The 12,841-nt window shown below is 40.4% G+C and overlaps 1 protein-coding gene across 1 annotated transcript; it reads right to left on the reverse strand.

Annotated features, from left to right (window-relative positions):
- Positions 1-4,658: 4,658 nt before the first annotated feature.
- Positions 4,659-12,223, reverse strand: fhdc3 (FH2 domain containing 3; the record flags this gene model as incomplete). The annotated part of the gene is made up of 13 exons (XM_083927276.1): positions 4,659-5,645; positions 5,828-5,992; positions 6,122-6,239; positions 6,833-6,903; positions 7,054-7,161; positions 7,307-7,377; positions 7,479-7,579; positions 7,879-7,964; positions 8,312-8,414; positions 10,160-10,221; positions 10,557-10,927; positions 11,025-11,080; positions 12,213-12,223. 13 exons carry the CDS (start codon positions 12,221-12,223, stop codon positions 4,659-4,661), a joined length of 2,310 nt encoding a protein of 769 aa, XP_083783402.1.
- Between the last annotated feature and the right edge of the window lie 618 nt (positions 12,224-12,841).

Raw genomic sequence — 12,841 nt, forward strand, 5'->3', positions numbered from 1 at the left:
CGAAAGCCCTATCACCACATTCTATTGCTTCCCTCAGCTTGTCTCTCTACATAAATAAAGTTATGTTACTATAAATATAATATTAACATGCTCAGTGTATTCATCAATAACTAGACAGACAGGCTGTCTCCAAGGTGAACATCTAGCTCAGTGGTTTGACAACATTCAGGACCAGGATTTGAGAGTTAGTTGCATGTTAATGCATTCATTGGTGAATCTAGGTGGCCAGAAATGATTTAAAACTAGTAAACAAATAATCTTGCAAAACAAAAAAGTTTGAATAAATAAAAATACAAGATGCATTTTCAGGTTGATGTTTTATTTGTTTCAAGGAAGTCCGCATGTGTTGGTTGTTATACTGAAATGAGTGGAAAACAGTATGGACCTGGAAGGTGGGTATAAACGTGGTCCCAGTCTTGTTAAAAACCAAGAATTAATAGGTTAACTTCTGTTCTTTGAAAGTAACTTGAAATGGTTATGCCAGCCCTCAAATATAGTGGCTGGCTAAAGTGATTTCTGTCTCATGACATATTTTATTAGCCGTATGAGAGCAGACCTTCAGCTAAGTGGTAGATCACTTCTTAGATGGATTTTCAAATCTGGCTAAACCCCTGTGAATGTGATCAGATAGGTATTAGTTGTGGAAGAGAAGCCTGAGAATCAGGCAGTAATGGAGCTTTGGCTGCAGCAGCAGTGAGGTGTGTGGGGGAGGCTGTATTCTTATTCTGATCCAGACAGCAAGAATAAGAACTGTGACTCATTTAAAATGTGCGTAATAAGTGGCTGTCTTATATATTAGATGTTGAATACAGTTTGTGGTCACAAACTCAATAAACCCTGTTCAGTAATAAAACAGACAAACACATCTTCCTGCTTAGTTAAACTATCACTGCCATGCTTCTACGGCACCTGTGATAAACACAAACATTATGGTCAGACCCCTGGTAACCCAATTCGGTGGCTTTTTGCAAAAGACGGAATCTTAGAAAAGCATGCAAAACTCAGACTGAGCCATGTGCTTCCATCTCCCTGTCCAGATTAACTGCTAAATTTTTTTGATTGAAGAAATTGAAGTCTGGCTTTGTTGCAATAAAAAAAAGTTTTTTAAAAAGTGGATGGAGAAGACATACATACTAACATCGCCATTTGTTCACCTTGCTGACAGCAATATGACATTTACTCAGCTAATCAATGTTCCCTGAGGTGCTCCAACTCCCTGGCTGTGTAAGCCCATCTCATCAGCGTAGAAAACAGCATGCATCCTAATCAGAGCGGCTACAGAGGAGTTCATATGAGCACTGAGCAACCCTATTTTAAGGGCACTGATGAATATAATTACTGTTTTATTGATGACAACAAACCCTCTGAGAGAGCTAACTAATATTGTAAGTTATGGATGGCACTCAGTTTAGTCTAAGTGATATTACCTTTTAACAGAAAAAATACAGATTTTACATGTTTCCTGTGCACTTACCCATCCATTCTCATTCTGCTGTGAACAGGCTGGTCACTAATGAAGGTGAGCCGGTAAGTGACCTAGATTCTCCAGATGCACCTCTTCCTTCCTATGCATAAAACAGCTGGGGTTATCAAACGGGCATGGACTAATATGAATTACAAAGAAATAGCACATGTTTATAATACTAAAAGGAATAAAAAATGATTCTGGAAATTGTGCCATCCCATATTACCACATATGCATTTACATCCACTTCTTCTTGGATTGTATAGTGGGACCATGAAGAGGAACAACTATGTTGCATGCATTCATCTATGAATTGCATTACTTTAGCCCACATTTAATAACTTGACGTTTCACCTACATCTTTTAGAGGAACAACTATCATTTGTGGAGGACCTTCATGGTTCTGTGCCCGATGAATTGTTGATGTAGCCTGCAAAATTTAGAAACAAACTAACATCTGTTGAATGGCACCATCTAGTGACTGACTTGGGGCTGAACCACCTGCAGCATCCTAATATTTGACTGGATGGAACTATAGGACCACGTACCCTTTAATGTCATGCAGATAAAATGACAAAGTAGCACTCAGAACTCACCTTTCGCTCTTCTTTTATATGAAATTAAAAGGCACACACTCAATGAAACTGCGCGTAAAAGCCAATTTAGATAACGGCTGTGAGAAAAAAAAACCACAAACGTAACATTTATAATTACACTTGACATATCTGAGATGCACGTGGAGGACTGTCTCTTGTTGTACTTCTCTAGACAAAGAAAGGCTTGGTATGTGTGAATGCTTACGATGGATAACAGGCGCAAAATCTGAGAAAGTGTGCACCAGAATGCCCGTTTGTTATGACCTCGTGGCGCAACGGTAGCGCGTCTGACTCCAGATCAGAAGGTTGCGTGTTCAAATCACGTCGGGGTCAATTGTTTGGCCAATTAGTTCAAACCTTCCGTTCCTCGACCTATCAACATGCTACAGAAACATTACAAATTGTGACGCACTTATAATTTATAAATAAACAATTAAAAAAACAGCTTCAGTTGTTACAATTTATCGAAATCTGTTGGTTTATAACAGGTATGTATTTCGTATAATCAATCCCAATCCCATCAATGTAACTTTCTACTACAATCATCCATCTACAACCACTTGTCCCTATCCAGGGTCGCGGGGAGGAGCTGCAGCCGATCCCAGCTGACATCGGGCGTAAGGCGAGGTACACCATGGACAGGACACCAGTCTATCACTAGGCGCAAACAACCATTAACACTCACAAATGTACTCTTAAATGGAGTAAAGAGAGTCACCTACAAACCCAACTATGGAAACACTTCTCAGTGCATGACAAATGGATTCTTCAGGGTTTTCCTTTCCAACATGAAATCCTTACACAGTCAGTTTACAAACAGTCACCATAGCTTCTATGGTGGATTGAGTTCCCCTCAGTGTGGTCTTCTGCCCTGTTACTGAAGAGCAGGGAATTTAATTTCTATTTCCAAATCTTTTAATGCAAGAACATTCGTTTCAGTGCGTAATGCTTTTGTCTTATACAAAGAATATTTCACTTAGAGCAATGATTTCACTGGACAGCATATCTCATATATATAATCTGATGTTATGAACTGAAACATATTCAGCATTAATCTACCTTTTCGTTCCAGCTGCCAGTTCCCCGCATTAAATAAAAACATCCAGGATTGTCACTATAAAGGCTTGTCTTTCATCTGTAAGTCCTGCTGACCTTATAGTTCTTGCTCCTGTGTAATTCCCTTCTGTGCTTTCTCTGTCTTTAAGATATTGGCTTCCTCTCTCCTCTCACATGCTCTTCTCTGCTTAAATGCTTCCTCACAATACAACTTGCAAGTCTCTGTCTCCCTCTCTCACTTGGTCCAAGTTTACTCCCACACCACCTCCTTCTTCTTCTCTATTCATGCCCGTTTCTCATGTTTCACTATGACTGTTGAGAGACAACAGGTCACCTCAAATCCTCAGGAGTCGACTCACATGAGATGGTCCTTTGAAGCACTCTGTATTTTGTCACAATGGCCTCATTGTACTCTGAAGCTCCCATTTTACACCAAACAGGTCAGTCGCTGCTTACGTAGTGCTCAGCTCCAACTACCAGACTGTTTTCGCTGCTTGTGTACACGGTTATGCTTTGAGCTTTGTTTTTATTAACAAAGATATCCAACCTTGAAGGAGAGGTTACATACTAATAGTGAAGAAAAAAATACTTAACTTTCATTGTTACAGAGTAGTTAAATTACTTTAAAAAACTGTCCATATATTCCGTTTTATTCTATTTATTGTGCCCCTATATTTGGAATGCCAGGCGACTGAAAATGTCCCCATTGAGTGCTTGCAAGTGGGAGGGATGGATGTGGGACGACAACAGAACAGTCAGAAAGGAGCCTGTGTTGAGCAGTTTGCTCAATAGAGTATTATTAGACTGAGAGCTCAAACGAAATGGCTGTAAACAAACCCTGTTGCCCAAGTAACATAGCTGAATGTGTCTTTCTGTCCAAAATCTCAGTAGTTGCTGAGCAAAGACACCAGGGTGGCACAGTAGTGGTGGTAGGATAGATCATTTGGATACCAGCGTGGGTCCACCAGCAACAATGTGTCCTATTCAGAATTTTTATTTGTCAGCTGTAACAGCAGCAGCATTTAAATGAATATACAAGTGTCTGCATTTCCTTTTTGGTTGCTTTTTGGTTTGGGGTTGTCCCAGTATTCATATCTTTTAAGTATTAAAGTTAAAAGGCTCCTGTGCTACCCGATCAACAGCCTTCCAGCCAGACTGACAGAGAGAAGAAATAATAGATGAAGTGAAAGGCAAGTACTGGAAAGTGAGCAGGCGTCACTAAGGGGACATTAGCACCAGTCAGACTTGCAAGGATTTCATGAAAAGGGTAGAAGAGGAGACATTTCAACCTTAAATTGCACTCTTTATTGCAAAGAAAAAAAGACAAAAAGAAAGAAAGAAAGAAAGATTTTTGAATGTGGTTTGACTCCCACAAAATCAAATTCTTAACAGTTCAAAGCAAGTCCCCATTTGCCTTGGGTCCACTGAAGGGTAAAAAACACAAAAAATAAAAAAAAGACAAACTAACTTTAAAAATCTCAAACACACACACACACACACACACAAAAAGCTTGGCCTTTGTTACAAAATAAATTTTTAGATCAAGACTTAAGTCCTTTGAAGTTTCGTTCTTCCACGTCACTGGGCTTAGTTCTGCCTCCAAGGCGTTTGAAGAAGGATATGAACCCGGAGGTTTCTGTCCTTGATCCAGATGAGTATGATCGTTGAGACATACTTCTCTGGAATAAGTCTCCCAGCCAGAAGCCAGGTGCTGCAGACTGCCTGGTTTCCTCCACAGAAGCAGACCTTAAGATTGGACCTTGTGAAACAGCCCTCTGACTGGGGCACTCAGGAAGAGATGCAGAACCCCCAGATGGAGATGTTAGACTGTCCCGATTGGGGGAATTGGGGACATTATTGCCCTTGTCACTCTCCCAGACTACATCACCAAGGTAATCTCCACCTGCCGCCGAGGATAGCCTACATTGGTGTGATTGTTTGTTTCGGTCGGCTGTGTTTCGTTGGGAGCGAGTAAAAGGGCTCACGACCGTCCATGGGGAGCCCATAGACCCTTTGTTGGTAAAGAAGAAATCTCTGGTTCTAGGCTGAGGGGTCTTTGGGGTACCTGGTGTGTCTTGTGCTCTCTCCGACCGACGAGGAGGAGTGCCTGACACTTCCCCATTAAGGCTGCTTTTGCTGATTTGGTAGCGAAGCTCCTTCCGCGTTATCTCACGCATCTTCTGAGCTTCTTTGTTTTCTAGTGCTTCTATTTTTCTGTCCTCTTTCTGCAGTTTTGGTTGCTTCATTTCAGATCTCTTTCGACCAGTACAGGGAGTGGCCTCGTTTTTTTCTACTGATGTAACGCTCTTAGAGGGGGATCCTTCAATTTTGGGCAGTATTTTCTTCCTGCATCTGGCTAATCCCTTTGGAGCGGTGGAGAGAAAGCTGTGTAAGGTCGACTCCAAGCTTGAGGAATCCCGATCAACCTTGGGTCCTGAAAGAGACACTGTGGAGCGGCGTTTGGCTGCAATATGCACACTCTCCCTCCGCTTGCGCCTCTGCTCTGCTGCCTCTCGCGCTCGGTTCTCCTACAGCCATGTCAAGGGAGAATACATTCAAGACAGAGCAAACTAATGACACAAGGGGATATGAGGACATTGATTGTAAAAATTCAAAGTCCTCAACATTAAACCATTAAAGCCTCCCTTTACAGTGACCCTTAAATTCAACGATTCAATGTAATCCATTGCACATATTTTTCTAATCTTACCTGTACAGCTGTGTCAAACCGCTTGCAAAACGAATGGAAAATGGAGCAGCACTCGTCCAGTTTAAATGTAGCTGGGTCTTCACAGAAGTACTCAGACACAGCATTGCTCAGAGCCTTTAGCTCGTGAAGAGAGGACTCTATTTCAGCCAGCTTGGCCTCAGCCCTCTGAGAAATGAAGACATAAAAGCACGGTATAAAGCAGAGGGATCCAGACTGTGGACTGACTGAAGTATTCAAAAAGGCACAGTTTGTGCTTTTGCTCAGTAAAGGCCAGAAAACAAAGGGAAACTTTACCATGAGAAATGTCTCCATTTGTTGTAAGAGGCCAGGCTGTCTGCTGTTGTACAATTTCACTTCCTTGACCTTCTTGACTTCCCTCTCAAAGTCTGCGATGACCCAGTCTTTACAAACTCTGTGTTAGCAAGTGACATGACATATCCCAAGTGATGCAAAATTGTTCATCTTACCAACCAGATTTGATAACACATTGAAACAGATATGACAACATTTGAAGCTACTGTTGGAGAACAAACCATGTCAGTTAAAAGCACCAGTGTGTAGGATTTAGGGGGATCCATTGACAGAAATGAGCCCTACGTATCTACACAGCATATCAACAGCCTATACTAACCATAACCATTTAAGGTCAATGCCCAACCACAACCATCTCACTGCCCGCCGACTTAAACTTACTTGAATCATTCAAAGCCAATGCCTAACCTCAACCATATCGCAAGAGTTTTGCAAATCTTGGGTTACAATCCAGACACGACCCTCTTTCGCAGACTGCGCCATGTTTCAGCGCCACCTTTCTAAAGTAGCCCAGAAAGGACAAGGAGAGAGAGGGTCTTTTACATTTTTAAGTTACCTGAAAGCGACCGTAGGTTCTACTAAACGCTTGGAAAAGAAAGGGCTGATGGATGAGATATGCCGTTGGCTGCAATCTGCTACCTAACCACTGGATGCCACTAAATCCTAAAGACAAAATAGTACTCAAATAGCCACCTTGCTCCCATCCCAATGTGTGTAAGCTTGGTGGGAAAAGTCAGCAACTCAGCATCAATGTCCTCTGCTTGCTGTAGGTGGAGGATAAAAACAGAGAGAGCAATAGTGAGTGAAAAGATGGAGCGGGAGAATTAAACAGTTACATAAATGTTCAGGGAAAATTCATGATAGCAGGTACTTTTGTGACTTCTTCATCTGTGCATACCAAGTCTCCTCCTCACCTGGGCAACATAGTGCATGAGGTTCATGCCAGGCTTGTTGGCCTTGGTGTCTGCCAGCTTGAGCAGAGAGGTCATCCTGAAGCCAATGGCATTGGCAGTGTATCCACCCTGAATAATAAATTATTTGAATGGCCCATTCATCAGTACAATAAATGTTGAGTAAAAAGCACGAAAGGAAGCTTAAATGCATCAGATAGAATATATGAACTTAAATTAGGAATAAAAAAATAATTCTTAAAGAAAAAAGACCAACAGCGTTCATGTAATTCCCGGCTTTTAATACCAGCCGAATGACCGAGTGGAGGTCATCACAGTCTAGCAGCTCTAAAGGGGGAGAAGAAGGAGAGAATCTAATGAGGACTGGATGTTGTAAAACACAAAGTTGGGATTGTTAGCAGCTTTGGTGGATGTGTGGGAAATATTACCCTTTGCTGCTTTGGTCATGACAGCAACAGAATTCTTCACCTCCTCCATGAGAGGAAAGAATTCCTCCCTCAGCACCATCATTTTCAAGAGTTCCTCATAGCTGAAGGCAAGAGCACATTAACAAAAGTGCTGATTACTGTATTATTAACCAAAATAATAATAGCACAGGACTCCTTAATTATGTGTTGTATGCAAAGTCTGTGGTGCATAAGTGATATGATTATAAAATAAGATACAACATATGCAAGGTCCTGTACATTTTGTCACCGTCAGCATTTCAGCAAATAAAGTGTATTTTTGTTCTTCTGTGTCGCACATTTGTCACTCCATTAAGTACATATTTAAACCAATATTTCAGTTTTAACCTTATTTACCAGGTTTGTGAAAAGGCTCACTCACCCTGGCACTTTCACCAGCTGCACCATGAACTGGTCAGCCTCAGGTAACACAGAGAGGTTCCCACTGAACGACAGCAGCTGCTTCACCTGTACACACACATATTACAAGATTCAATTGAGGAACAGTATCAGGTGTGCACTAGTATCAGGTCAGGTAGCATGACTGATAGATATGGAGCATTTGCAGTAATGGACATACAGTACATACTTCCAAAGTGACTGAAAACAGCTTTTTAATAATGAAAGTAAACGATGAACTCCAGGTCAATATGTGTATACTTTCAAATAGAGAAAAATGTAATATCAAAATATAACTCAACCGCAACCTGGCCTTACTGTAGTTTTTATTCCAAGACACTTAAATGTTCATTGGGCTTATTTTATGCACATATGGCCAAAGTGGAAAGACAAGAGGAGTGCAGAGCTGTTGTTACCTCACTCTCTTCCGGCAGCAGTTTACAAAGCTCTCTTAGTTTGCCTGTTCCAAATCGGAGCCAGTTCCCTTGACGGATGTCCTGCACAATTTCTGTCACTGGCCTGTAGAGGGAGACAGAAAGGGAGATATATACAATCACCACAGTTTCAAGATTTGTGTCATCAATTCAGTATCCAACCAAATGTCTCCCCTTCTGTTCCTGAGCTATGATTTAATTAAATTAAATTCAATTTTATTTATAGTGCCAAATCATAACAGAAGTTATCTCAGGACACTTGATGATGATGCTGTATAATGTCCAGAAAAGCATTTTTGAAGGACATTATAGATGTCAAAGTGAGGTTTACCTTTGACCTTTAGATATAAAATGCCACCACTTCATGATTTTATGCTGTTAGACATTCGTGTGAAACTTTGTTGGCGTTATCATATAAATTCTTGAGTTCTGGCCAAACATGCATTTTGTGAGGTCACACTGACCTCTGACCTTGAGTCCATCTGCGCCACATTCAAAAGAAAATCCCTCAAGGCATTCCTAAGAAATCACATTCACAAGAATGGAATGGACAGACAGACAACCTAAAACGTAATGCCTCCGGCCCCAGCTATTGCCGGCTAGGAAGCATAAAAAGGGCGCTTGAGCTGCTTTTGGTCCTGCCGTAATCAGCATGACTTGTGAGACATGATTAGTCCTGCTAATCAAACACATTATAGAGACAAAAAAAACATGCCTGAGTTACTTAATTCATCACATGAGCATCATACTCTGCTTTAATTCTTGTTACATGACATTGCTGTTGCAGACCACTGACCACATTTGACTCAAAGGTCCCCAAAGGGGTTGCACTTAGAACGCATTGGTATTTTGACAATGTCTAGCCTTCAACAGCACCATCAACCATCATGCACTTTCGTCACTAGCACACAGAGGTAGATATCATTTGAATTTGACTAACTTTATAGTTTGAATTTGACTAACTTTATAGTTTGAATTTGACTAACTTTATAGTACCTAGCTTTTGACGCACATTGAGAGATTATTTGGTATTCAGTGAGAGCTGAGTGAACTTTGTGCATAGTAGCTACTCTATCTTATATATGAAGTATGTCAGAGGTATTCTCCTTAAACAAGTTTTTTTTTTAAACAATTTGAAAGTAAAAATGGAAATATGTTATGTATTTTGGATGAAATCATATATCAAGATATCATTATAAACAATGTAAGTCATCTAAATTGATAATAACAAGCAGATACTAACTCAGACCTTTAAGAAAATCAGAAATACATTTTGAGTTTATATTTTGCACTCAAGTTATAGAGATATAAAATGATGTAAATTGGGATAGAAGATTTTGGTCACATCAATCAGCCCTACCTGAGCCTCTAATTTTAATCGTGTCCCTGTTGCTACACTAGAAATATTTTATAAGGAAACATTTACATGGAAAGAATAACACAAGAAGCTACATTACACTGGTACTCTGTTTTCCCATCATTTAATGAAGTGAGTCATAATTCTTCTCTATGTTGACACTGAGTGCTCTCAAGTGATGTTTAAAAAGGCATTTACATTCATTTGAATATACTGAGATAAAGAGCGTGCTGGTTGGGTCATGATTAGCCCAGTGGAAGTTACTAGCTTGTCAGAAGCTGTTTTCCTGACTATACTATGTTTGACGTGAAAGCTTCCTGCTATGACCACTTTTTATTCTTCTTAAAGTACCTTTGGTTCTATTGTGGTTTCATTTTGTAGGTTTATTCACTAAATCATACTTATAATCTTTTTTTTAATACACTCATTTACACATATCGATCTCTTTAAGATTAGACTTCAGCAATCCTTACCTCTTGAAATATCTCAGGAAGATCCCAATATTCATACTCCTTTTAGAGTCAAGGATTGTGACCTAAAGAAAAAGGGACATAAATCAGTACCCAGGAAAAAGGTCTTGCCCCTGTTCAGCCATATTTAGATTAAAAGACAAATTTATACTCAACATTATATTGCACACGATCTTTGGGGAAGCACAAACACTCCAAACATGTTTGACTTTGACAGTTCCTCAATGAAGTCATGATTGGTGTGGAACTTTTAAAAAGCACTTCCTATTTGTGTGCCCTTTACTTCCCTAGCGTGTGAGTTTATGTGCCCAGAATGATCAGCATCAGTTATTGGAAATCAACCGTGGTTATGTCTAACAAAATATCAGATATGGCCTGAGTGCAACCCCTTGTTATTTACCTGAGGCTCCTGTGGAAACAGGTCCATGCCATCACAGGTCTGACCCATGACCATTGAGTTGCGCAGCGAGGCGCATTTGTCTATGTGACTGAACAACTCCTCCATGCTCCGGATATCCAGCACGAGGTCCCTCTGAGTCCGTTCAGATGTCCAGACATTCAGTTTGCCGAGGACACGCTGACGGGGGATGGTGTCCCAGTTCAGCTTTTTCATGGAACGTCGCTGGACATTACGAGAGTCAAAAGGAGGAGGAGGAGCAGGAGGGGGAGGAGGAGGAGGAGGAGGAGGAGGAGGAGGAGGAGGTGGTGGTGGCAGCACAGCAGTACATATGGGGAGAGGCAAATGAGAAGATGTAGACTGGAGATCTGAATCTTCCAGAGCAACCGGGGGGAGAGTCGGAGAAGAGTTTTGAGAGGAACAGCTGGTGGAAGAGGCAGATGTTAATATCAGCACTCCCTCCATCTGCACCTCTCAAGTCCAAAGATGGTGGAGGGATGAAGTCCTGCTGCTGTAGCCACTCGGATCTGAGGAGATACAGAAGTATAAATTTACAAGAATTGTAAGGGGATTAGTTTGGAACATGAAACTACATGTGCACTACAGAACCAAAATATGATATTTCTGAAACTGCTGCTTTGCTGACTGCTAAACAATTTATCTTTTTAAGCAAAATGCCTTAATTTCCTGGTCAAAAATCTTAAATTATGAAGTTAATAATAATTATTGATTCATTGTATATTAAATAATAGCCTTTAGAAGTTGTGTTTGCTTATTTTGAGTGACCTGTGAAATGATGTACAGTATATCCAAAGGCAGACACTGTAGTTTGTCAACATCGCGCCATCACTTCCTCAATCACAGAAAGACTTTTCATTGTTTTTTACCTACTGCTTCTCTTTTTTGTACTATTATACGAGCACGACATTTGCTCCATAAATATGATGTCCTGCCCTCCCCTCATTATCATTCTTCCATATGCAACATGCACACGAAACATCATAGAGAAAATCTCACTTTGTAAAGCTTCCTTCTTCACAGCAAAGGTAAATGTCTCACATAAGTCGAATTGCACTTTGTATTACCAATAAGAGCCCTGTGGTGTATACGGCATAGGCCTACATGCAAACCCATCAAGCAATATCTGCACATTAAAAACTTTACTTTAAAATGTTGTTCCAAACCTGTCTGCTTATCTCCGAGTAGGGAAACTGTTAAAATGTACTGAAACATATCCTATTTGTATGCAGAATATACAAGTTGACACGGGAAAAGATGTTAAAAGATGCTTGTGCGTGTTCAATAAACAAGGCATCATTATTTTGATCATTTCTGAACAGTTTTGCTGTCAGTTCTTACAACGAAGGGCTCACATCCTAACATCACAACATCCTGCAGCACGCACAGTAAAGACGGACGGTGCCGCTTTGATAGACTGCGACCTTTCACCAAAGCACCCTCAGAGATGTGTTTTTACTCACCGTGCTTTTAAAAACGGAGCTGTCAAATAAGTCCTCACTCTGATCCTGCCTCGTGTTCTTGCAGAGAGTACCAGTCAAGTCTCTCTCACAAATAGCAGTCACAGGTGCAGGGCACGCCTCCACCAATCACGTCCGAGTTAGTTTTCCGAGCATGGGGACGCCCTACACGCGCCTCTACCTGGCGATCATCTTCTAATATCAACAAAAAATGAATGAATTCATTCATTCATTCATCTTCAACCAAATGTATATTATAGAACAGGCTTTTGATTTCCAATTCCAAACTTCCAAAAAGGCCGGTAAAGCTAAGTATAGACCTTTTAAACGGAATTCCATTGCTAGGCAACAGCCTTGGTCCTTGTTCACTTCCTGTCACCTGATGTCATTCACACACATTGCAACAGGAAATAAACTAGGACTGTTTTTGGAATGTTTATGTTTACATCTTTGAAAAGGTCTATAGTATGGGAGTAGATCATACTTATTTGTTGCTATGCAATAGATTAAAAGACAGGGACTATTTGTCATTGGCAATAGACGTAAAATATATATATATATATATATATATATATATTTATATATTACTGGGGGATTGTGTTAAGCCTTCATCTCGATAAACAAACAGGAGAGTTTAAGTACATGAGAAATATGATAAATGATGACTGACCAAAAATTCTTTTTAAATAACTGTATACAATTGTAATCATGAGAGGTCTTCTTTATTTGACTGAATCCAGATGGTTGGCTCTCTGTTCGCATGCAACACACTGGGCCACAATGCAATATACTGCAAATGAAATAGTGAAA

This window comes from Echiichthys vipera, assembly GCF_963691815.1.
Source record: "Echiichthys vipera genome assembly, chromosome: 14".
NCBI classification, from domain to species: Eukaryota; Metazoa; Chordata; class Actinopteri; order Perciformes; family Trachinidae; genus Echiichthys; species Echiichthys vipera.